The 25,885-nt window shown below is 52.2% G+C and overlaps 1 protein-coding gene across 2 annotated transcripts; it reads left to right on the forward strand.

Annotated features, from left to right (window-relative positions):
* Positions 1-596: 596 nt before the first annotated feature.
* LOC307098588 (myosin-6) lies at positions 597-25,085 on the forward strand (the record flags this gene model as incomplete). Of its 2 annotated transcripts, none has more annotated exons than XM_079769513.1 (37): positions 597-804; positions 1,984-2,127; positions 2,373-2,529; positions 2,620-2,647; positions 2,911-3,022; positions 3,296-3,388; positions 4,334-4,397; positions 4,656-4,754; positions 5,163-5,266; positions 5,352-5,490; positions 6,816-7,084; positions 7,352-7,522; positions 8,671-8,980; positions 9,667-9,737; positions 10,014-10,101; positions 10,189-10,306; positions 10,434-10,557; positions 10,832-10,968; positions 12,433-12,688; positions 12,822-13,064; positions 13,251-13,427; positions 13,709-13,854; positions 14,108-14,198; positions 16,284-16,673; positions 17,030-17,156; positions 17,248-17,366; positions 17,731-17,927; positions 18,473-18,656; positions 18,830-18,995; positions 19,096-19,220; positions 20,115-20,423; positions 20,728-20,931; positions 21,802-21,927; positions 22,138-22,413; positions 23,814-23,909; positions 24,515-24,649; positions 25,028-25,085. In XM_079769513.1, the coding sequence occupies 37 exons, from the start codon at positions 604-606 to the stop codon at positions 25,049-25,051; spliced, it is 5,820 nt and encodes a 1,939-aa protein (XP_079625639.1). The 2 variants fall into 2 exon arrangements, with proteins under 2 accessions (XP_079625639.1, XP_079625638.1); XM_079769512.1 differs by having other exon boundaries at positions 604-804; positions 25,031-25,051.
* Positions 25,086-25,885: the final 800 nt, after the last annotated feature.

The following is a 25,885-nucleotide window of genomic DNA, read 5'->3' on the forward strand; positions in this document are numbered from 1 at the left end:
GATGATTTCCCTCGCTTTGCCTGGTTTTATTTTGCCGCTTAGTCCTTGTCATACTTCTTGGTCTCTCCCCCTTGCTCTTCCTTCTTGCTGTGTGTTCTAATTTCCTTGCCTCTCTCTGTTTTCAACGCTGATTCCACGTACTCTCTCTTCTCCTGGTCGGCCTTCCTCCACGGTTCTTCATCCTCCTGGTCTGTTCTCTCTGCCTGACTGCACCTCTTTGGCTCCACCATGGTCCAGGCTCTTCAGAATTCTTTGTGAGGTGATAACCAGGTGAGAACCACCCAATTTCCTCCTGGGAGTCAGGTTGCTAGACCAGGGGCTCACTGTCACTCCTTTAAGCTGCTTAGCACATCCCCTTAGCAAGCCAATTTCACCCCTGCAGACCCTCACAGAGATTCCTCTTCAGTGTCACTTCAGAGGGCAAGGGAAACAGAACTTGAGTGGGGAGGGCTGGACCCAAGCCAGGTGCTTCTCAAAGGAGGGGTGAGGGGAGAGTGTTAGGACCCAGTTGGTGAGAAGGTGGGGCAGGGAGTGGGGGTACAGAGGGTAGTGCCACTCACTGAGGCCTGGGCCCTCCTGTCTCAGCCACAGAGAAGCAGCAAGATGACCGATGCCCAGATGGCGGATTATGGGCCAGCGGCCCAGTACCTCCGCAAGTCAGAGAAGGAGCGTCTGGAGGCCCAGACACGGCCCTTCGACATCCGCACTCAGTGCTTTGTGCCTGATGATAAGGAGGAGTTTGTCAAGGCCAAGATCATATCCAGGGAAGGGGGCAAGGTCACTGCTGAGACCGAGAACGGCAAGGTATGTGAAGCACAGGGCCAGGGGAAGGGGAAGAAAGGTTTTGGGGGAGGTGCCAGGATGAAGCCACTTGCAGTGGGAGCTGATGGGTCCTAGAGAAGAGCCAAAGCCAGTGGGGCTGCAGGACATGCCCCCTTGAGGAGCCAGTGTCTGAGTGAGAACGCTGACCTTTCTCAGGTGAACCTGAGCAGGTAACCAGGCACCACCCCAGCATTGCACACTCCTTGCCAGAGAGGATGCTAGAAACCTCAGCTGATTTCCTCTTCAGAGGAGTCTCCTTGATAGAGGGCATAGTCACATCAAACAGTTCCCTTCACAAGCTTGTATCCCTCTTCTCTGTGCCTCAGTTTTCTCCATAAACAAACTCTCCCAAATTCCCCTCACCCAAACCAAGAGCAAACTCACAGACCCAGGTGAACACAAAGAGCAGGAACTCTAGCTGATGCTCAGTCCTGGGGCTGGTGACCGGCACTCAGAAGCCCTGGGTCCCTGAGAATTGCCACTGGTCACCAGCAGCAGCTCAGAACCATGTGCCTTGCAGGCACACTGATTAAATGTTGAGTTCCGTCGAGGTGTGGAATAACGGACCACAACCCACTGGGGGCTTTGACTCTTACCCCAGCTCTGCCACTAGCCAGCCACCCTACCAGCACATCATTTAATTATTCAAGCCACAGCTTCCTCCACTGTAACAAATGCTGGAATACCTGCCTGCAGGATCTAATGACATCAGAGCATGGCAAACTCACCAATGCCAATCAAACCACAGCGACAGTGGCCAGTGTGGAGGTAGGGTAGTTGGGTGAGATGTCTTTCCAGTAGAGGTGAAGATTTGCCTCAGGCCCTGCCCTGGAGTCACAGTGAGGGGTGTGCACAGACGGCAGAGGTGGCCGCCTCTCCAGGTTTGCCCCTAGATGGGGACTGAACAGTAATAGTTATAGGCACAGGGTCTGGGGTACTGACAAGACACAGGGACTCTAGGATGGTGTCTAGGGTGGGAGAGACAGTGAGTGGGCACACTTTCTGAGAAGCTCTGGGGTAGGGCCCGGGCACTGGCCGGAGGAGAGCTGTGGGAGAGAGGCCAGGTTGTGGCCTGTGTTCTGGGAGGTCAGTGGGTGAGGCTGGTGACGACAGACTGGGAGGTGTACTCATTCTGTCCTACTGCCCATGCTCCCTCCCTAGACGGTGACCCTGAAGGAGGAGCAGGTGATGCAGCAGAACCCGCCCAAGTTCGACAAGATCGAGGACATGGCCATGCTGACCTTCCTGCACGAGCCCGCCGTGCTCTTCAACCTCAAGGAGCGCTATGCGGCCTGGATGATCTATGTGAGTGCATTCTGCACATGGCAGGAAGCCCCGCCTGGACTAAGAGCAAAGTAGGGCAGGGCACCATTGCCAAGGGGGGAAGGTCAACACTCTCCCAAGGGGCCCAGCACAACCCCTCCTCCCATCCCCTTCCTGGCCTTGGTCAGCTGCAGGAAGACAGGAGCCTTCTGACCAGGGACTCTCCTGCCAGCCACCACTGCCCGTCCTGGGTTCTCCCTCTCATGCCTGTCTGTCTCCCGCTCCAGACCTACTCAGGCCTCTTCTGCGTCACTGTCAACCCTTACAAGTGGCTGCCGGTGTACAACTCGGAGGTGGTGGCTGCCTACCGGGGCAAGAAGAGGAGTGAGGCACCGCCCCACATCTTCTCCATCTCCGACAACGCCTATCAGTACATGCTGACAGGTGAGCTCTGTGGCCCTGCCCTGTGCCCCCTCAGCCATGGGCCTAGGCCCTCAGCCCTGACCCCACTGCCTGTCCTCTTTTCTCTTCCAGATCGGGAGAACCAGTCCATTCTCATCACGTGAGTGAGCGCCACCCACCCACAGAGGCACTTGGGGGACCCAGGCTGGTTCCTAAGGAATGGTTTAAGGTTGTGATTGAAAGGAGTGTGGGGTGCTGGGCTCTCAGAGACGTGCTAGAGTGACCAATGATGATGGGCAAATTCCCCCGGTGGTGGAGGTCAGATAGCCAGGACTCTGAGGGAGGAGGGGGCAGTGCTACTAGTAAGCTCCCAATGGAGATCAGTGAGACTCCTGGGTTCTGATGGGTCCCTGTTGCCTCCAGCGGAGAATCCGGGGCAGGGAAGACTGTGAACACGAAACGTGTCATCCAGTATTTTGCCAGCATTGCAGCCATAGGGGACCGCAGCAAGAAGGACAGTGCCAATGCAAACAAGGTACGGATGGGCCACAGGCTTGGCAGAAGGGGTCTGGGAAGGCTGACCCTGGGGACCCTGCGCCTTGCCCTGGGGAGCACTGGTGGCAGTGCTTAAGATTTTCCTGGCAAAAGACACACACCCTGGGTACAGGTATGGCCCTTTGGAGCTGCAGACTCCCCAGCAGTGCACCCAGCCCCAGCCCCGTTCGCCAGGACCAGAGCAGACCCTGCCTGCTACACCGGCACCTGAAGGTGGACAGAAGGTGAACTCCCAGTTCTGCTTCCTCTGCAGGGCACCCTGGAGGACCAGATCATCCAGGCCAACCCTGCCCTGGAGGCCTTCGGCAACGCCAAGACCGTCCGGAATGACAACTCCTCCCGATTCGTGAGTGCCCTTGACCACTGCCTCATCTGGCCTTGACAAAAAAAGGGGCTACTAGCCCTGGCCGAGTGGCTCAGTTAGTTGGAGTGTCATCCCATACATCAAAAAGGTTGCAGGTTCGATTCCAGGTCAGGTTACATACCTAAGTTTCAGGTTCGATCCCTGGTTGGGGGGTATACAGGAGGCAACCGATTGATTTTTTTCTCTCTCACATTGATGTTTCTCTCTCTCTCTCTCTCTCTCTCTCTCTCTCTCTCTCTCTCTCTAAAAATCAATGGAAACATATCCTCGGGTGAGGATTAAAAATGGGGTGCTGTTTTACCAACACTAACCACACCCAGTTGATTGTCCTGTGTTTGACTTTGGGATATCAACAAGTGGGTTTTCTCTCTCTCTCTCTCTCTCTCTCTCTCTCTCTCTCTCTCTCTCTGGCCCCCTTCTGATTTAGCCTGGTTCCCTGGGTTCTGGGAACTCAAGAAAAGAGACCTGGAGTCACCACAGCTGTTCCATAGCAAGAAATAGAGGAGATTTGGTCACATTCTAGATTTTCCTTATTTCTGTTTCCAGAGCTTTTCCACATTAGAGTGGAAAAGGACATAGACATTAGAGCCAATTCTCCAGCTTTACACTTGCCCAGCAAGTTCCACATCTGTCTGAACCCTAGTCCCTTAATCATTGAAACAGGTTGTAATAGCCACTGAAAAGATTGCATGAGGTCATATCACAAGTACAACCAGAGGCATTCTCTCTGTGCCCATTCCTGTGCCAATGTTTCTATTCCGAGATCCCATGTGGGTATGGGCATCCTTTCCCTGTGTTGCTGATACTAAACTGGGACCCCAAATAGGTCATTTACATTTCCAGGGCATTCTGAGTTGTGTTGAGGTCCAAGATCTCCATTCTATCTCTTCTGGCCAGTCCCTCACTCTTTGTCCTATCTTCCCCCAGGGGAAATTCATCAGGATCCACTTTGGAGCCACTGGAAAGTTGGCTTCTGCAGACATAGAGACTTGTGAGTATGCAGGCAGCCCTGCCCACCTCTCCCTAGCCTCCTCCTCTGCCTTTCTCCCCTGAGGGTGGCCCTGTTTCATCATTTCCTCTCCATCTTCTGTCTTTGTCTACATCTGCCTCCTGGCTTTAGTTTAGACCTTTGTTCCTCAAACTGTGGCTTTCCCCTGACCCACTTCGTCTTACTGTAGGAGCCTGATCACCCTTTTGCTGATTGACTCTCCCCTTCCTTACCCACCTTCCTCTCCTCATCTCACTTCAGATCTCCTAGAGAAGTCCCGAGTGATCTGCCAGCTCAAGTCTGAGAGGAACTACCACATCTTCTACCAGATCCTGTCCAACAAGAAGCCAGAGTTGCTGGGTGAGCCCGGCCCCATGCCCCTGCTGCACCACTGTCCTCCCCAAGCAGGGCAGGTGCCCTCCATCTCCTCACCCTGCCTGCCACCCCACTCACCTCCCTCCTCCTTCCATCTGCTCAGTGGCTTTCTCTTTCTGCCCCTATTTGGGTCTGCCTGCACCGCCTCTTGCCTCCCCTTTCCACCCTTTCCTTGTCATATTTTCTCCTACTCCTTGTTGGCTTTCTCATTCTCCTCTTCATTTGCCTCTCCTTCTTATAAGTATCATTTCCCCACTGTCCTCCCTTCCTGTGTCCCCTTCATCCTCACCTATTTTTCATTTCTTTTGAAGTCTCTCTATGGTCCTTGCTAACTGTTCTCGGGCCTCTCCTCCATTCTCCCACATCTTCCTGCCCTGCCCCTTGCCTGGACAGACATGCTGCTGGTCACCAACAACCCCTACGACTACGTCTTCGTGTCTCAGGGAGAGGTGTCTGTGGCCTCCATCGATGACTCCGAGGAGCTCCTGGCCACAGATGTGAGCGAGGAGGTGGTGTGAGGGCTCCGGAGGGCTTCTGAATCACCCACTCCAACCACCTTTTTGCCTCTCTTGGTCTGTTCAGAGCGCCTTTGACGTGCTGGGCTTCACAGCTGAGGAGAAATCCGGTGTCTACAAGCTGACGGGAGCCATCATGCACTACGGGAACATGAAGTTCAAGCAGAAGCAGCGGGAGGAGCAGGCAGAGCCTGATGGCACTGAAGGTTTGAGGGCAGGAGGGCAGGCACTGGAAAGGCCTGAGGAGCTGGGTGTCACCTGTCAAGAGGAGACAGTCTTCTGGGAGCAGGGTTTCCCACACTGCGTCTAAAAGTGGTGCCTTTTAACAATTCTTAAGGAGCTAGGTACAACAATAGAGGAAGTGGGAGGAAACCAGAAGTCTGACAAACAGGTAGCCAGCGGGAGAGCCTTTTCCAAGGGGCAGGCTCTGCCCCCACTCTCTCCCTATTCAGCCCTGCCTCCAGGCTTTCTCCTCTGGTGGAGCCTAGCCAAGCCTCTGGCCACTCACTGTCCCCAAAGAGGACCTAAGGCTTGTGGTGAGGGCTGAGGAGGGAGAGGGACATGAGAAAGATGGGAAGACAGGGAGCCCCCCCCCACCCCAATCCTCTTAACTCCAGCAGTACCAACCAGAAATGAGTCAGGAATTTTTCCTCCTATGCTTAAATCTCACCCGAGCCCAGAAAAACACAGCCCCTGAGCTCTGCAGATCCCCATCATTGATGTAGTATGCATGTGGGGGTGTCCAGCCCTTGGGTGAGTCCTTCACAGGCTCTGTGCCATGCTGGTTAGGAGGCACAGGCCAGGGGTTCGAACACAGCCCAGGGCCCACCTCTCTGGGCCCCAGTTTCTTCCTCAGTGAAATGGAGGGCAGTCCTTTCCAGCTCCCTCTGGGGCTGTTGCAAGAATTCTTTGAGAAGGAGAAGTGGTGTGAACAGTGATAGACAAACACCTGAGAATATTCCTCTTGCCCAACCTTTGAGGACCCCTTCTCTGTGTCTGTCCAGATCAAAATGCCAAGCCTGGGTGCCATGATAACCATGTCACCAGTTATCACAAAATGCTTGAAATTAAACCAAACGGATTCCCTCTAAATAGAGGTGATGTATTGGATGGCACATTTAGAGAGCTGGGAGTTGGGGTGGGGGGTGGGGGAGTTGTCCAACATGCTGTTAGGAACTTAATTTGCCAGTTGGTCAACATTGGATTAAGTACAGCAATACCCAATGGATGGGAACAAAGGAGGCAGGAGCAGAGCACATCTCCTCCCATCCCTGCCCTGGAGAGATGAGGAGGTGCAGTGAGCTTGGGGACATGCTAACACAGTGCAAGTGAAGGGCCTGGACCAGAGACACCCAGCAGACATAAAGATGGAGGCATTGTGGCAGGCCCTGGGTGAATGGAGGGGCCTGGGCTTCAGGCTGACTCAGGCACATACTGGAGTTGGACCTAATGCTTCAGAAAGACTCTGGCCCTGGGGCAGGGAAGGAGGATCTGTTGAAAGTGCTTGCTTGCTCCTTTTCTTTTCCACCAGATGCCGACAAGTCCGCCTACCTCATGGGGCTGAACTCAGCCGACCTGCTCAAGGGCCTGTGCCACCCTCGGGTGAAAGTGGGCAATGAGTATGTCACCAAAGGGCAGAGCGTGCAGCAGGTGTACTACTCCATTGGGGCACTGGCCAAGTCAGTGTACGAGAAGATGTTCAACTGGATGGTGGTACGGATCAACGCCACCCTAGAGACCAAGCAGCCGCGCCAGTACTTCATTGGAGTCCTGGACATCGCCGGCTTTGAGATCTTCGATGTGAGTGAGGGGAACCCTGGGAGTAGGGAGAACAATAACGCACTCATTGGCACATGGGTCCTAAGCCAGACACCAGAAAGGCAAGTGGGGTTCAGCAGTGACAGAGGCAGTCAGCGTCCTATCTTCAGAGGGTACTCCCTCCGTGCCCTGACAGGGGAAGGGACCAGCCACAGTCCTCACTGGGCTGGACACGACCTTGGGGCTGAGCCTACTGGCCACTCGGACACCTGCCTACCTGACCCGCCTCTGCCCTCATCCCCCTTGCAGTTCAACAGCTTCGAGCAGCTCTGCATCAACTTCACCAACGAGAAGCTGCAGCAGTTCTTCAACCACCACATGTTCGTGCTGGAACAGGAGGAGTACAAGAAGGAGGGCATCGAGTGGGAGTTCATTGACTTCGGCATGGACCTGCAGGCCTGCATCGACCTCATTGAGAAGGTGCTGCCCCAGCCCATTGACTGTGTTCCCTTCCCCCACCATCCCAGACAAAGTGACGGCTTCATCCCTTCTACAACCAAGAAACTAGAGTCCCCAGAATCCCAAGCCTCTCCAGGTCCAGCTTCCACCCACTATGGGGTCACAGGCATACACAGGACAAGCCCCTTCCTTCTGTTCCCAGGACCTTGTCCTCACAGTGGTCACATCTGTGTCTTAAGAGGGGGATGTAGTCAATGAGGACTCCTGGCCCTTCTGACACTCCATGGAAAGTGTCACTCATAGAATGATCATAGGCTGAAACTAGAGATGTGGGCTTCCCATTCTCTTCCCGTTCACTGAGAAAAGCCTGTCTTCAGCCCCTCTTACCTAAAGACTCGGGAGACAAGCATGAAGCTGGTGGAAGGCTCCCAGTGATGACTTGCCCTCATGGTGCCCTTGGGCTTTGCTGGTACAAATCAGAATCCAGAGGAACTGACCCTCATCCAGCCTAGCCACTGTCCTTCAGGAAAGCTTCCCACGGGCTTTGGGTGGTGATCTAGGGTACCATGCTTCCAAAGGCCTCAAAACCCCCTGAAACTGTATGTAAAAGAGTCTGTCTGTGTGTATATATAGACACATTTTCCTGGGGAGGCAGTCTTTGCTTCATCAAATTTTCAATAAGATTCTTGCCCCAAGAGAAGTCAAGAACCACCATGCTTTCAGAAGAGCAGGATGTTGTGCAGACCCTGGATCCCTGTAACCATCTCTTGCAGAATTCTTCCCTGTCCTATAGATAGGGGTCTGGCCAGCCCTGCAGTCTGGTGGCTCTGACACACATCTGTCCCTGCCTTCACTGTCCTCTGGGGTGGGAGCTGTCCAGGAAGGCAGAGCTATGCTGGGAGACCTTGGGGGCCTGGCCCGATGATTGGGGGTACATGGTTCTTCATTGGGTATTCTGGGGCAGAAAGAGGTTATATACACCAAATTTGAATATAATTGGATTTAGGTTAAGTCCAAGAACATTTGCTTCCTATATGAGGACAAAAGATGACAGCAGGCTCTCTGTGGCCTGTCGGCTATACTGGGCTGATGCTCTGTCGGGGTGTGGGACTCTGAAAGCCTGGTATGTGCTCAGTGATGCTCTCTCTACCTCCCCACCATGCTCTCAGCCCATGGGCATCATGTCCATCCTGGAGGAGGAGTGCATGTTCCCCAAGGCCACAGACACGACCTTCAAGGCCAAACTGTATGACAACCACCTGGGCAAATCCAACAACTTCCAGAAGCCTCGCAATATCAAGGGGAAGCAGGAAGCCCACTTCTCCCTGGTCCACTATGCTGGCACCGTGGACTATAACATCCAGGGCTGGCTGGAGAAGAACAAAGACCCACTGAATGAGACGGTGGTGGGCTTGTACCAGAAGTCCTCCCTCAAGCTCATGGCCACACTCTTCTCTTCATATGCAGCCGCTGAAGCTGGTAAGGGCAGCCTCTGCACTGGGCCAGAGCGCTTATGGAGATACAAGGGGCCAGGGTCCCACTGTTTCAAAGTTCATGACTCTAAAGGTGGGAGGGAGCCTGTGAGTCATGGGTTGGGGTGCAGAAGGTCCCACAGTAGTCCATCTGTACCCCTTCTGTGAAAAAGGTATGTTCCACTTTGTGTTATGGATATCAGTATATATGTCATGTGTCATCTTAAGACTGTGAGCACCTGATGTCAGTGAGTGTAGCACACACATCACTTAACCAAGCCCAGCATTAGAGTGTGCCTGCAGGATGTTTCAGTAAACTCTGAGAGGATCACTGAACAAATGAGCCTCCAGGTCGGAAAAGGAAGAGGAAGGGTGTGGACTGAAATGAGGAGGATGAAATACCAGAAGAAGAGTAGAAAGTGGGAAGATGTAAGCATGAAGGGTAGGGTTAGAAGAGGGTGGAGAAGAGAGCTGATACTATTTCAGCACCTGCTATGTGGCAAGCACTGGTGACACGCTTAGATGCTGATCTTATCTAATCTTCTGCACACCTTTAGAGGTAGTTACTACCCTCCTCACCAAAAAACTGAGACTTGGACGTAAGAAGTCACACAGCTAGTGAGGCAGTCCTGCCCCTGCCAGAGGGCTCCTCTGTTTAAAGCTCTTGTTCATCATTCCTTCTCTTCTTTTTAGCGGAGAGCAGTAAAAGCAAAGGAAGCAAGAAAAAGGGATCATCCTTTCAGACAGTGTCAGCCGTCCACAGGGTAAGGAGGACCCAGAGACCTGTGGTGGGCAGGCCCAGCCCAGAGCCTTAGGCGCACCACCCTAACCTGATGCTCTAAGTTTGGGGGAGAAAGAAGCACAAGCTGATTGATCATTTTGGCATGTAAATTCTACACAAGCTTTAACTCGTCATAAATTATGTGTCAACTCCTTAGCCTTTTTGAGGGTTCTGGTGGCAGGCTGTCTGGGGCCCAGGGCTCAGAGACCAAGGGGGTGGTTCCTGTGGCTCCTGACTCCCTCCTCTCACCCACCCCCAGGAGAATCTGAACAAGCTGATGGCCAACCTAAAGACCACCCACCCTCACTTCGTGCGGTGCATCATCCCCAATGAACGGAAGGCTCCAGGTGAGCCATGCTGAAGAGTCTAGTCTGGGAAAGGCACTTGGCTCATTTGCCCTGAGGCTGACCCCTCTCTCCTCTCCACTGCTGCAGGGGTGATGGACAACCCCCTGGTCATGCACCAGCTGCGCTGCAATGGCGTGCTGGAGGGCATCCGCATCTGTAGGAAAGGCTTCCCCAACCGTATTCTCTATGGAGACTTCCGGCAGAGGTGAGTACAGGGAACAGGGGGAGTCCAGGTGGCCTTCATGGGGAATGGAGTCGGCAGGTGGCCCCAAATTTTGTGGGAAGAGCCGGCCAGTGCAGAACGTGGGTGACTTCGGCCACCTCCCTCCCAGGTATCGCATCCTGAACCCAGCGGCCATCCCTGAAGGGCAGTTCATTGACAGCAGGAAAGGGGCAGAGAAGCTGCTAGGTTCCCTGGACATTGACCACAACCAGTACAAGTTCGGCCACACCAAGGTGAGTCTAGAGCTCCACAGGGTGGACTCGCAGGGCGTGCAGCCATGTTGAGCAGAGCAGCTGGGAGTTTGGAAGGCAGACCCCTGATTCCTGGCTTCCTGTATCCTGAAGCCAGGCTTCCTTTCTCTCTTGTCTTCCACATTTCACTCCCAGGTCTAGAATGAGCAGGTGATGGGTCCCCTGGAAGCTCAGCCAGGGTCTCCCACTCTCTTCCTCCATCCTGGATACCCTTTTCTGAAGCTTCGACACCCTTGGCTCTCCCCCTTGTTCGCAGGTGTTCTTCAAGGCGGGGCTGCTGGGGCTGCTGGAGGAGATGCGAGATGAGAGGCTGAGCCGCATCATCACCCGCATTCAAGCCCAGGCTCGGGGCCAGCTCATGCGCACTGAGTTCAAGAAGATCGTGGAGCGCAGGTGAGGCACAAGGGAAGGGAGAGACGTTCCCAGAGATGTAAGAGGCGGACAAGTAGTTCTGACTGGCTTGGGTCAGAAGACCTGAGTTCAAATCCTGGCTCTATCACTTATCATCTGGTCTGGGCAAATGACTTTACCACTCAGGACCTCATTTTGAAATCTTTTTGGTTAATCCTCACTCGAGGATATTTTTTCCATTGATTTTTTTAGAGAAAATGGAATGGAGGAGGGAGGGGGAGAGAGAGAGAGATCAATGTGTGAGAGAGAAAGATCAATGCTTATCTCCCACATGCACCCTAGTTAGCGGGTCTGGAGATTGAACCCATGACCCTTGGGTGCTCAAGCCGGTGCTCTAACCACTGAGAACACTGGCCAGAGCTCATTTTGGATTTTTAAAAAGTTTTTTTCATAGGGAAATGCTAATTAAGAGACTCATGAGATACCATTTAAATACACTAGATTTACAAAAATCAAGATGTGTGTGATTCACCGCTTACAGATGTATAAATTAGTGCAACCTCTTTGGAAAACAATTTATCATCTTTGAATGGGGGTGTTTATCAATTCCACTCCTGAGTACATGCCCACAGAGAAACTCTTGCATGTGTACAAGACAACAAAAGAATCTTCATCGCAGCATTGGTAAAAATAGCAAAGATCTGGAAACAGCTCAATTTTCTATCCACAAAGAAATGGGTAAATAGTATAGTCATTTGGTGGAATCTTGTACAGCAACAAAAAGGGGGGAACTATAACTCCATGGTGCAATATGTTCAAACCTTAAAAGTATACTGTTGAGTAGACAAAAGCAAGTCACAGAAAGATACATATAGTGTGATAGAATTTTCATAAAGCTCAGAAATAATAAAATAGTGGCATATTGTTCAAAGATACATACATATATAGTTAAAGTATTTTTTAAAAGCTAAGAAGAGAAAACCACAAGATTCAGGGTAGTGGCTGGTGGAGGGACCAGGAACGAGGCGGGAAGGAACACACAGGTGGAGTCACTGGCAATGCTCTAGTTCTTCCAGAATGACCAGTGGGCGGGGCCACGGGACTGCGGGGCTGAGAAGGCCAAAGCAGCTGGGGCTGCAAGGACCGAGCCCCTTGCACAGATTTCATGCATCGGGCCTCTAGAATAAAATATAATTTTTAACACATTTGAGTTTTTTGTAACACTAAACATAGTAAACACTCTATAAGTAGTAGCTTTCATTACTACTAAGGCTCCAGTAGGAAAAATATAAACTGCCCTTGTCTTTATTTTATCAATTAATAAATGTTCATTGAACAACTCCATGTTCAGTGTCGTAATGTTGAGGTGGGGGTGTTTATCAAGGCTACAAGAAAGGTTCCTGCCCAAAGGTGCCTACAAACTTGCTTAGATGGGCTGGGGGCCAAATGCAGTTTGGGAAGTGCTCTTTCACAGTGCCCCTCCTTTCCTCTGTGCTTCTTTGCCAGGGATGCCCTTCTGGTAATCCAGTGGAACATTCGGGCCTTCATGGGGGTCAAGAACTGGCCCTGGATGAAACTGTACTTTAAGATCAAGCCTCTGCTGAAGAGTGCAGAGACAGAGAAGGAGATGGCCAACATGAAGGAGGAGTTTGGGCGCATCAAAGAGGCGCTGGAGAAGTCTGATGCTCGCCGCAAGGAGCTGGAGGAGAAGATGGTGTCCCTGCTGCAGGAGAAGAACGACCTACAGCTCCAAGTGCAGGCGGTGAGACCACATGATTGTTTCTTCACCTCTCTTCTCCCTCCCCTAGATTATAGCCCATCTCATCATCAGGGACCAAGACCCTGGATCTCTACTGTCTTTAATCACAGCTCTCCTTTCTGTCCTCTTCTTCCAGGAACAAGACAACCTCAATGATGCAGAAGAGCGCTGTGACCAGCTGATCAAGAACAAGATTCAGCTGGAAGCCAAGGTGAAGGAGATGACTGAGAGGATGGAGGATGAGGAGGAGATGAATGCTGAGCTCACTGCCAAGAAGCGCAAGCTAGAAGACGAATGCTCTGAGCTCAAGAAGGACATTGATGACCTGGAGCTGACATTGGCCAAGGTGGAGAAAGAGAAGCACGCAACAGAGAACAAGGTGAGGGCAGCTCCCTTGGTGCCAGCCCAGGTCTCCTCAGGATTCAAAGACCACACCGACCTTAACCAATACCAGGCCACTCAGGGGATCCTGATAGCAGGGTGGACCTTGGCATCGAAAATCTCCATAGATGTCTCCAAGCTGGTGACCTTTGATCCTAAAGGGGACAGGGTTCTTGGTTGACAGGTGAAGAACCTGACAGAGGAGATGGCTGGGCTGGACGAGATCATCGCCAAACTGACCAAAGAGAAGAAAGCTCTGCAAGAGGCCCACCAGCAGGCCCTGGATGACCTTCAGGCTGAAGAGGACAAGGTCAACACACTGACCAAGTCTAAGGTCAAGCTGGAGCAACAGGTGGATGATGTGAGTAATAAAAACTATGCTTGATCTTTCTCAGGTCAGGGTTTTGTAGGCAACACCAGTGGGAGTTCCTGATCCCTAGGACTAATTTCTTGACCCCTGGGGCCTTTTTGTTCTCTATTGTTCCTCCCTGGTCTGGGTCTCTGAATCCTTGGTGCTTGCGGGAATTGCTCTGCTGGTTTTGACTTCCAATCCACTGGACTTTGAGTTTAGAGGAGAGCAGATAAGCATGCACTGTGTATCTCAGGTTATCTACACCCTGTTTGTTTTCTTTTCTCCATCAGCTGGAGGGATCCCTGGAGCAGGAGAAGAAAGTGCGCATGGACCTGGAACGAGCAAAGCGGAAGCTGGAGGGTGACCTGAAGCTGACCCAAGAGAGCATCATGGACCTGGAGAATGACAAGCTGCAGCTGGAAGAAAAGCTCAAGAAGTAGGAGCCTATGGTGGCCAGGAGGGACTAATGGAGGTGTCTGGCCAGAGGGTTAGAGCTGCAGGGTGCTGCACTCCCACTGGCCATGGTTGCTTTGGGCACAGTGGAAATGGGATGTCAATCACAGCCCTCTCTCCTTCACTCCTTTGGCAGGGGGATGGGGGGGAGGGACTGGTGCTGGTATGTTGACGCAAGAGAAAAGAGAATGGGCATAGAGAAAGGAAGACCACCTGTCACCCTGATTCTCCTCCAGGAAGGAGTTTGACATTAGTCAGCAGAACAGTAAGATTGAGGATGAGCAGGCACTGGCCCTTCAGCTGCAGAAGAAACTGAAGGAAAACCAGGTAAAGTTCTCCCCAGTGCAAGCAAGGGATGCTCAACAGCCCTGAGTAGCTATGGCCTTAGGAGATGCTTAGGGTTGTAGACATATCTATAACTCCAGGCCACTCCAAAGGTCCTACCAGTCCTGATTTACAGGCACTTGGAAACACCAGCCTTCTCCCATTAGAACAGTAATATGTTATTGCGGCAAGACTATTTATGATTCCTCCCACTCTACCATTGCGGAGGTAGAGTGGGAGGAATCATACCTACAAAAAGGGCTTCTCTTTCTGAACTATGCTCTGCCTGGTGGGTTTTCTGCTCTCTATTCTCCTCTAACCGCCCCCCCCCTCTTTTTTTTTTTTTTTTTTTTTTTGGTACTTCTCCCCTGCACGGGAATGAGAAGTGCTTTCATGGAGCACCCACCTTCCCAAAGGCTGCTCTGTGCATATTCTTCCTGGGTACTGACCACAGCCACTAGCCCAGGCTGAATCCCCATAGAGTACCTATGATATGGCGTGAACTCCTACAACTGTGAGCAAGTCACTTCTACTCAGAGCCTCAGTCTCTTATCAGTCAAATAGGACTAATAATCCCTGGCTTATAGAGGACCAGAGGGAAAAGCATATATGGAAACCATTCTGTCAACTAGAAGTCAGCCAGCCAACTAGCAAGGCCGGCTTCTTTTTTCCCCCCATGGCCTTCTCATCCCTCTGCAGGAGATAAATTAATAGCCAGTCTCTCTTACCTTTAATGCACCCTGAATTTTAAAGTGCCTTTAGTCCTGTGTTTGTCAGAGTCCTGGAAACAAAGAAGCAGGTACTCTCATCCCTGTTTTATAACTGCAGAAGCTTGCATGGCTTGCTCTAGACATAATAGCCCCATGGGCAACAGGCACTCAGCCACTGGGGGCAGAGCCTTAGCTCTCACTTTATGGTCAGATGGCAGCTAGTGGAAATAGCTGGTCTCCCCTCAGCATTTGGGGCCCATGGCCCAGGCTGCAAGTGACACATGAACACAATTCCACTCCTCTGGGGGCTGCTCAGAGGCTGGCCTGCCATCAGTGATAATTTGCCCTCCTGTCTTCTTGGGTGCCCCTTCTGGGTTTTAGCCAGAAAATCGGGATATACTCAGGTTTTCCTGCCGTGGGTTTGGGCAACTTCTTTGACTCATGGACTCAGAAAAATACTACTGTTAAATTCATCAGGTCTTGGCAACAGGCTGTGGCTCCTCCCTCCTGTCCAAGCTCTTGCACACAGCCCCACCTTCTCCATCCTGGGAGCAGAGGCATGGTGGTCTTCTCTCTCCTGCTCCCAGGTCCCACCCATGCACATTCCATTAAGACTGTCCATAACCACAGATGAAGGCATCTCACCAATCCTCCCCTTTGCTCCTGGCTAGTCAGACAACAGATCAAAATGGTAGATGAAACATTATTCCCATTTACTCAAAGCCAAGGCCAAGGCCAGAAAAAATGAGGTAGAGGTAGAGTAGGGCACTCAGCTGGCCTGGAAGGGAAAAATAAAATGGGAGCCCAGCCCTGGGCATAAAAAAGCAAGCCTTACAGAGTGAGAAATATGGTTGACTGGACTTTGTGGTCAACTTGGAAGATAGCAAAAGCTTTTGATTGTTGTGAGGTATATTGTTGCAAATATTTGTAAAATACAAGCACCTGCTTTCCTGCTTATGTTCAGGAGAGCAGAGCCTAGTGCATCTGTGGAATCTATGAAATTTGGGATCTCATGAGATCCAAAGATCCCCTTCCGAACACATATTCTCAGGATTTAGGCATGCAGATTCTCAGACTGGGTCTGAGATGCCCCTGGGAAGTGCCTTGAAGTTTTGGCTTCAACCAAGTTCCTATTGATGGCTTATGCAATAGAGGATGATTCACAGCATCCCTGACTTCTGCCCCCTAGATGCTAGTAGCAATCTCCTTCCCCAGTCATAACAGTCAAAAATCTCTCCAGACATTGCTGATTGACCCCTACTGAACCACTGCTCTGCAGGACCCGAGTGCTGGTTCAGGAGTCTTCTAGAGCCGGGGGGAGGGGGCTCCCATGGAGGGTTCCGGGCAGTGAGGCTGAGCCTTTTGTGTCTGGGCCCAGGCACGCATCGAGGAGCTGGAGGAGGAGCTGGAGGCCGAGCGCACTGCCAGGGCCAAGGTGGAGAAGCTGCGCTCAGACCTGTCCCGGGAGCTGGAGGAGATCAGTGAGCGGCTGGAAGAGGCTGGCGGGGCCACATCTGTGCAGATTGAGATGAACAAGAAGCGTGAGGCTGAGTTCCAGAAGATGAGGCGGGACCTGGAGGAGGCCACGCTGCAGCACGAGGCCACGGCGGCAGCCCTGCGCAAGAAGCATGCTGACAGTGTGGCCGAGCTGGGCGAGCAGATTGACAATCTGCAGCGTGTGAAGCAAAAGCTGGAGAAGGAGAAGAGCGAGTTCAAGCTGGAGCTGGACGATGTCACCTCCAACATGGAGCAGATCATCAAGGCCAAGGTGGGCCAGTGCTTAGCCTCTCCTCGCCCTCCTCACCCTCACAGCTTGCACCTTCCTTCCACTTTCTCTATCTGCCATCTCTCTAGTCATCACTCCCTCCGTCACCCTTTGGTCTCTCTCCTTTGTACCTCCTTTGCCCTCCACCCGTATCTTCATCTCCTCACCATTCTTCTCTTCTTTAACTCAGGTACCCACTTCCAATTGTGCCCCTCCAGCACCACCCATTTCATCCCCCTGCCCTCTGTGCTCTCCCCACCTAGGCCCTCCCTTCCTTCCTCTGGTCCACACAGCCCCTACTCCCTGACAACTCCAGCCCCTCCCACATCTCAACTTCCCTGTCCCTTTACTGCCTGAAGGCAAACCTGGAGAAGGTGTCTCGGACATTGGAGGACCAGGCCAATGAGTACCGCACTAAGCTGGAAGAAGCCCAACGCTCCCTCAACGATTTCACCACCCAGCAAGCCAAGCTACAGACTGAGAATGGTGGGTGTTCCTAACCAGCCCTGCGCCTGCCCCAGAATAAACCATCAGTTGCCCTCTTTCATGGCCCACAAACCCATATTCCCACCTCCAGGTGAGCTGTCCCGGCAACTGGAAGAAAAGGAGGCACTGATCTCCCAGCTGACCCGAGGGAAGCTATCCTACACCCAGCAAATGGAGGACCTCAAGAGGCAGCTGGAGGAGGAGGGCAAGGTGAGGCCCGGCTAGGGGGCAGTAGGACAGGTGGCAGCCCTGGCGCAGTTAGCATCAACACCAGAAATGGAAACTGAGGAGAGAGGCCCCTGTGTGGGAAGACCTCCAGTCTAGGTTCTTCTACTCTTCAGCTAAGCCACACTTATATCATCAAATGCCTCTTTTCCTATTTGTAAAGGGGTCGGGTGGGCAAACTGGGAAGCTACTCCAGGATGTTGAGATTCTACACCCTGAATGTGGCTGGGGCTTAGTTGAAGTTTGTAGATATGTAAAGGATTTGAAGAAGGAGGCGGGGCCGGGGGGAGGAGGCATTCCCTCTCACCTTCCTGAAAGCTGAGCCCACCTCCTGGTGTTCACCCCCCAGGCGAAGAATGCCCTGGCCCATGCCCTGCAGTCAGCCCGGCACGACTGCGACCTGCTCCGGGAGCAGTATGAGGAGGAGACAGAGGCCAAGGCAGAGCTGCAGCGCGTCCTGTCCAAGGCCAACTCGGAGGTGGCCCAGTGGAGGACCAAGTATGAGACAGACGCCATCCAGCGCACCGAGGAGCTCGAGGAGGCCAAGTGAGTCCCAGGCAGCCCCCACATTGAATCTAAGAGAGGCAAAAGCCAGAGCACATTGGGTGGGACAGGCAAAGTGGGAATGGGAAGGAGATTTGGGGTAGGAGAGAGAGGAGGGTGGGAGAAATGTGGTGGAAAATAGAGGTGCTTGGATCCTGCACTCTGAGTGAACCCCGACAGGCCCTGACTCACTTCCTATGACAGGCGAGCTTTTGGCCCGGGTTATACCTGATTCTCACGTATAAGACGAGCAAAAAGCTTGTTGGTCAGAGGAGCTACCATCGATCAGCCTGGCATGGGACAGGTGGGGGCTGCCACCCAGTTGGCGCTGCATGAGGGAGGAAACTGTTCTAGGCACCCGTAGCCTTGCTCCCTCAAGGCTGGGGTCCCAGGGCCTAAAGGGGCTGCACTTGGTCCCAAGGAGCTGTGAGGAGGAAGTGGGTCCTCCTCAGATGTCTGTCCCAAGGCCCCACTATTCCTGGGTAGAGTCACACACACACACACACACACACACACACACACACACACACACAAAACCAACTTGGCAGGAAGAAGCTGGCCCAGCGGCTGCAGGACGCTGAGGAGGCTGTGGAGGCCGTCAATGCCAAGTGCTCATCCCTGGAGAAGACCAAGCACCGGCTGCAGAACGAGATCGAGGACCTGATGGTGGATGTGGAGCGCTCCAACGCGGCCGCTGCGGCCCTGGACAAGAAGCAGAGGAACTTCGACAAGGTGGGTTCTGGTGGGTCCACAGCCAGGGGGCAGAGCAGCGGTACCAGCATCAGTATGAGGCCAGGAGCAAACTCCTTGGAGACAGGGAGGAGGCTGAGCCCAGGCAAGGGGCCTGGGCAGCCCCTGGAGGTGGGGCAGGGGGCTGCGCACTGAGTCTGACTCTGTCCCTGCAGATCCTGGCCGAATGGAAGCAGAAGTATGAGGAGTCGCAGTCGGAGCTGGAGTCCTCACAGAAGGAGGCTCGCTCTCTCAGCACTGAGCTCTTCAAGCTCAAGAACGCCTATGAGGAGTCCCTGGAGCACCTGGAGACCTTCAAGAGGGAAAACAAGAACCTTCAGGGTGCGCTGGGGCACGAGGCCAGGGAAGGGAGGAGGCGAGAAGGGCCACTGAGGGTCGGAGAGAATACAGGCTTTGAGCTTTCTGGTCCTCTAACCCCCAGAGGAGATCTCTGACCTGACTGAGCAGCTGGGAGAAGGAGGAAAGAATGTGCATGAGCTGGAGAAGGTCCGCAAGCAGCTGGAGGTGGAGAAGATGGAGCTGCAGTCAGCCCTGGAGGAGGCCGAGGTGAGAATTTGCTTCCACCTGCACCCCTCCCTGCTTCCCCCTACCCTACTCTTTCTGACTTCTTAATTCTTCCTCACCCAAGACAAAACTATTAGCTTCTTATTCTTAGTCCAAGGTCGTCTACCCACTACCCATGACTACCTCCAAAGCCAAGGTCTGCACATAGGAAACATCACATCTGATCATAAACCATAGGTTTGGTTTCCCACCAAGTTTATAAAGTTGAACCATCATAATAGCCCCTCAAACAGTGGGTGGCAGCATGGGCTCTGGAGTCAACTAGACCTGAGTTTGAAACTTGGTTTCAGGACCTCCACTCTGTCACAGGGCAAGTTCCTTAACATCTCTGTACCTCAGTTTTCTCACCTATAAAATGAAATTAATTATACATACCTCATAAGATTTATGCATGATTATTATGAAAATTAAATGAGATAACACATTTAAGCACTTGATATATATTAGCTATTGTTACGGTTCATTTTTAAGAACCTACGTATAGCCCTGAGTTTTGGGGCTTCTTTTTTCACCAGGGCGAGGGGCTTAGAAAACAAAGGTAAAGTTTTGAATTTGTGGTTATAAAACTCCCTCCTTTTTCTATGATATTTTAGATGAATCAGGACCATGCAGTGTTGGTGCTGAGGGTGGTGGGGGAGGGGGGTATTGGCAATTGTGAGGTTCAAACCCTTTCCTTGGCAAAGGAAGCCGAGGGCATCCTGCACCTCCTCCCCCAGAGCACCAGGTGGCCTGAAAGGCAGATCCCACCTCCCCGTCTCTTCCCAGCTCTCCTCTTCAGGCCATAGTCCTGGCTGACACCCAAATCTTACCAACCTTGCTCTCTACCCTACCCCATGTCCTGATTCTCTGCCTCTGACCCTGTCGCCCACCTCCTAGGCCTCCCTAGAGCACGAGGAGGGCAAGATCCTCCGGGCACAGCTGGAGTTCAACCAGATCAAGGCAGAGATCGAGCGGAAGCTGGCTGAGAAGGACGAGGAGATGGAGCAGGCCAAGCGCAATCACCAGCGGATGGTGGACTCACTGCAGACCTCCTTGGATGCAGAGACGCGCAGCCGCAATGAGGCCCTGCGTGTGAAGAAGAAGATGGAGGGCGACCTCAATGAAATGGAAATCCAGCTCAGCCAGGCTAACAGGATAGCCTCAGAGGCCCAGAAGCACCTGAAGATTGCCCAAGCTCATCTAAAGGTAACAGAAGTTGGGGCTGTCACAAGGGGAGTGAGCCCAGAGGGATGGTGAAGGACAGAGAAAAGGGTCCTGGGCTAACAAATATGAGAAGGTGGAAGTCACCTACCTCCTGGACTTGGAGGCTTGAGGGAGGAGGACTGACCAGGCCCTAAGCATGTCCTGGACCAGCCCAGCCTCTAGGCCTAGAGACTAGATGAGGAAAGGTGCCCCTTTGCCCTCCACTTGAAAAGAGACTGTGAATCTGGGATAGGGCACATCAGACCCTGAATGGGAGGCTTCCTCACATTACCCTTTTCCCCCACAGGACACCCAGATCCAGCTAGATGACTCGGTCCGGGTCAACGATGACCTGAAGGAGAACATCGCCATCGTGGAGCGGCGCAACACCCTGCTGCAGGCCGAGCTGGAGGAGCTGCGGGCTGTGGTGGAGCAGACGGAGAGGTCTCGGAAGCTGGCCGAGCAGGAGCTGATCGAGACCAGCGAGCGGGTGCAGCTGCTGCACTCCCAGGTGAGGAGGTCAGGGGTCACCATGGTAAAACCTGCTGAGTGGCAGAGCCTGGGACATAGATGATTTGAACCATAGGTTCTGAGTAAGCATGTCCAACCAGGATTGCAAATTATCTCTTGAGCCAACTCTCATCTCTTAGTCATGGCTGTGGAACCAATACCTGGGAAGGGGGTTTAGATGTAAAAGCTAAGGGTGTCATAACTGGTTGGTGATGCCTGCCAAAGCCACAAATCTGGGAGTTATGCATGCTGCTGTTTGATATCCTTGATCTAGAAGACAGACACCTCCATCTTGCTTTGTAAAGATGGAACTTTGAGAACTTAAAGGAGCACAACAGTATCTACTTGCAAACCAAATTCTCAACAGAACACCATTTTTCTGCAGTCCTATACACACTTCTAAACTCTGTAATGAGTCTCTGTGCCCATCTTATTGCAGTGCCTGGTAGAGTTTGTTCCATAATTTAGTATGTGTGGGAATGACATCATGCGCTGACCTGGTCCTCTCTTCCTTACCCTACATCATTCTTTCTGTAACTGTAATCATTTCCAGGATATTGTCCTGATAAAAAGTTATTCCCATTTTCCTTGGAATATTTTCATGCTCTTGCATAGACATGTTACTAAAGAGATCAGGAGTAGAAATGCAGATTCTTTGTTGCTTGAAGTCTTTCTTCAGAACTGATAACTTTAGATATAAAATCTAGAGCATGTCTAGTCTCATAAGAAAAGGGAAAGCATGTGAGAAACAAGGAATCTACTAAAAGAAAGACATGTTTGTAACATATGCCCAGTTTTAATTCTCTCTGGATAAAGGTGTAGAATCAGACAACAAAGTATACATTCGATAATTTTCTCTGCCCATATCTAGAACACCAGCCTCATCAACCAGAAGAAGAAAATGGAGTCAGATCTGACCCAACTCCAGTCAGAAGTGGAGGAGGCGGTGCAGGAGTGCAGGAACGCTGAGGAAAAGGCCAAAAAGGCCATCACGGATGTGAGTGCCCCTGCACCTTCCAGCCTCCCCTAAAGACATGAACAAGGGCTCTGGGTCCAGGCCAGGCCACTGTGCTGTAAGGACAAGGTGACTCTGCAGTTTCATGGGTTTGAGGGCCTCAGGAAGCAAACGCCAGGATGGGAAAGAGGTGATCCTTTAGGGAGAAGAGACCTGGGCCCCAGTTCTTTCACACCTCTCTCCTGTCCACAGGCCGCCATGATGGCAGAGGAGCTGAAGAAGGAGCAGGACACCAGCGCCCACCTGGAACGCATGAAGAAGAACATGGAACAGACCATTAAGGACCTGCAGCACCGGCTGGACGAGGCTGAGCAGATCGCCCTCAAGGGCGGCAAGAAGCAGCTGCAGAAGTTGGAGGCCCGGGTGCGGGAGCTGGAGAACGAGCTGGAGGCCGAGCAGAAGCGCAATGTGGAGTCAGTCAAGGGCATGAGGAAGAGTGAGCGGCGCATCAAGGAGCTCACCTACCAGGTGCGGCTGGTGGCTGCTCTGGGGCCGGGCCATCAGAAGTCAAAGGGCTCCCCTAGCCCCACCTCCTGGCCCCCACAGACCCCAAGCCAAACTGCCATCCAGGAAATGCCACCTGGTCCTCCTGGCACCTGCTGCTTGAGAAGGGGTCTTTGGATTAACTTTCTTTCACATACTCAACTCAGTTTGGCTTAAGTCCATGAGTTTTTTCCAGTGAATGCAGGAAAATCTACTTCTACTTTCTGAAAGCACTTTTAACCAGAATTTCCCCAGATTTTTTTAATAATCTGAAGGTCTACCATGAGGGTTTCCGAATAGTCCAAGGAATCTTTCCACCTTCTACTGGCCTAATTGGGAGGGACATTGTGTGGCAGTTTAGGGACAAAAGTCAGAGATGGGAAAAGACTCAGATCCTCCATGGAACTTCTAGGACAATGAGTAGAAGACCTTGGAAAAGGCAGATCACAAAATGTTCTAAGACCTCCATCTGCACAGCTCAGAGCTTTCACCTTTGACTCCCTATTTTCAGTGTGCCTGGTAATGAAAGACAGAGAAAGGGGTATTGGTCCATTTGACAGCTGGATATGAGGCACAGGAAAGAGATGCAGATGTAGAACTGCAGACATATTTGTGGACATAATGTCAACTTAGGAAATGTCAGCCTAACAAGTACAATGATGTAGAGATGGGATTGATCAAGTGACACTGGAGTCAGTGATCCTGGTGCCCAAATTTGGCCCAGTACAGTATATTAGAATATTGGGTTATGATAGATTGGAATGGTCTAGATCAGTGGTCGGCAAACTCATTAGTCAACAGAGCCAAATATCAACAGTACAACGATTGAAATTTATTTTGAGAGCCAAATTTTTTAAATTTAAACTTCTTCTAATGCCACTTCTTCAAAATAGGCTCGCCCAGGCCATGGTATTTTGTGGAAGAGCCACACTCAAGGGGCCAAAGAGCCGCATGTGGCTCGCGAGCCGCAGTTTGCCGACTCTAGACTATAATGCCCCCTTCTTTCTGCATTCATCATTATTCCTTTCTGGTCATTCTAGGACCACTGGCCAAGAGCATCTATGGTAGAATTGATAAGTTGGAGCTGGAACAGCCAAATGTCTCCGTATTATTAGATCATGGAATTCCATTTGGTTCTGAGCCCCTCCCCCCCACCTTCCAGTTTTAAGGTGGCAGCTCTCATTGTTTTTTAAATACAGACTAAGGGCTTTGCCTTGCCCTTTGAACTACAAGTAGCATCAAAGATGGACTCTTTCCATCACCTCTTTAATCTGGCCCATTTGAGGGAGGGTCAGCTAAGGCATGGCGAGAAGAGTGGAATGGTGAGGGAGGGAAAGATGATTGTACTTGCTTCTCCCTCAAAACTCCCACCCATCCACCCCCAGACAGAAGAGGACAAGAAGAACCTGCTCCGGCTACAGGACCTGGTGGACAAGCTGCAGCTGAAGGTCAAGGCCTACAAGCGCCAGGCCGAGGAGGCAGTAAGTTTATGGTTTTCTCCACTCTAATGAACACACCTCCTATGTGTTTGAAGCAACGAATGTCCACCCCAGCTTGGGGCCTGGACAATGAGTTTGCTATTCACTTTAACTTTCAAACATTTGTTACATGTGTCTGATATGCTCACAGTTGTGTCAGGCGCTCTGAGTTAACAAAAGCAATGTTTATTTGATCCAGGACTTGCTCATATACTAATAAGCCCAAGAAAAGCTAGAGTAGCTGCTACTGTAGGTCAGGGGATCAGACAGTGCTAAAGGACTGGCAGGTGGCAGTGAAATTGAGCCTGGAAGAGAAACTGACCAGGCCTAGCGCAGTGAGGAAGACATGTGGGTGGGCAGAAAGGTGTGGATGTGAGGTGTTGCTGAGCACGCCTGTGCAGTAAACCCCAGGTCAGGGAGTGTCTATCAGATGCCAAGCCAGGAGTAGGATGCCCTTGGCAAGGCTGTTGCAGGAACATGGGTGAGGGGTGAGAGCACTGAACCCAGTCAGGAACCAGGAGTCCCCAGACCAGGAAGCTGGAACACGCACCTCCCCAACCCCTCTCACCTCATCCTACCACCCCCCCCCCCCCCCCGAACCCTTGCAGGAGGAGCAGGCCAACACCAACCTGTCCAAGTTCCGCAAGGTGCAGCATGAACTGGATGAGGCAGAGGAGCGAGCGGACATTGCTGAGTCCCAGGTCAACAAGCTGCGGGCCAAGAGCCGTGACATCGGCTCCAAGGTGGATCCCCTAACCTAGGCCTGGCTAGTCACCCCCACAGCAGCTTCCCTCCAACATTAGCGCCCCTCTGAGCGGGTACTTCTTAACCTATATTTGGATAGCCTAAGAGTCCCATAACACCCATTCCTGAGAATCCCCCTCCTACTCAGAACACCCCTACAGACTGGAGCCTCTATAGAACCCCAGTCCTTCAGGGTTCCATTTAGGGGCTCCTAAACCACAAAGACCCCTAAGTGGAATCCCAAGATCCCTGAAGCCTAAACCTCTCCCTCTAAGGGCATCTCCTTTAGGCCCATGAAAGCTCTGGAAATTCCTCCCTACATCCTTCTTCCCTTTTGCCAGTTGCCCCCTCAGACCTTTTTTTTTTTTTTTTCCCAGCAAAAACTGCATGATGAGGAGTGATGCTGCCGTCAGAACCTCGCTCATGCCAACCTGTAATAAATCTGATTGCCAGACTCTGACTGAGCCCCTGTCCTTTCTGTCCTGAGTTCGGGAAGCAGCCCTGTCCCGTGTCCGAGCTGTGGCGGCCAAGGTTCCCCACATCTATGGAGGAGGAGACTGAGGCTCTGAGAAGTGAGGTGTCTCCCTGAGGCAGCAGAGTCATGAGTTCCAGTTCTGCTCAGTCAACCAGATAGGGGCCAGAGGGAGACATTTCTGAGGTGGAGAAAACAAAGGCACCAGAAGGATGAGCCAATTCTAGACACCGGGACACAGAATTTTAGTGCCAAAGCTGAAGCCTCCATCCACCTACCCCACCTCTGAGGCCACAGGGGTTAAGAATGTGCTGGGACACCCATTGCCTCCAAAATGAATTTCCCACTGGTTCCAGGAGCGGTGCAGAGCTGGCTGGGTATGGATATGCAGATAAAGAGGTTGGGACAGGTCCCATTGTGGTCAGCAGCCCCTTGGAAGTAACCCACAGGGAGTCCCTCTCCCCATGATCCCCAGGACTAACCCCAGCTTCTTCATCATGAGGGCAGCCTGAGGCTCTGGGGCCAGCAGACAGAGTCCAAACCATTATGGATCAAACCTGAGCACTGTCTCATCGCTACTTCTCACACAGACACAGATGAGCACAGATGCACATGCAGGTACACACCTAAATGACACTCTGCTCTCTCTCTCTCTCTGAGCTCCCCCTAGGGACTGTCTGGTCTGGGTCATATGGCTGCTCAGGAAACAGGGCTGGTCCTGACCTCATTCTGCTCCAAGCAGATCCCTGCCCCATGCTGTGCC

This window comes from Cnephaeus nilssonii (genome assembly GCF_951640355.1).
Source record: "Cnephaeus nilssonii genome assembly, chromosome: 4".
Taxonomy (NCBI): Eukaryota; Metazoa; Chordata; class Mammalia; order Chiroptera; family Vespertilionidae; genus Cnephaeus; species Cnephaeus nilssonii.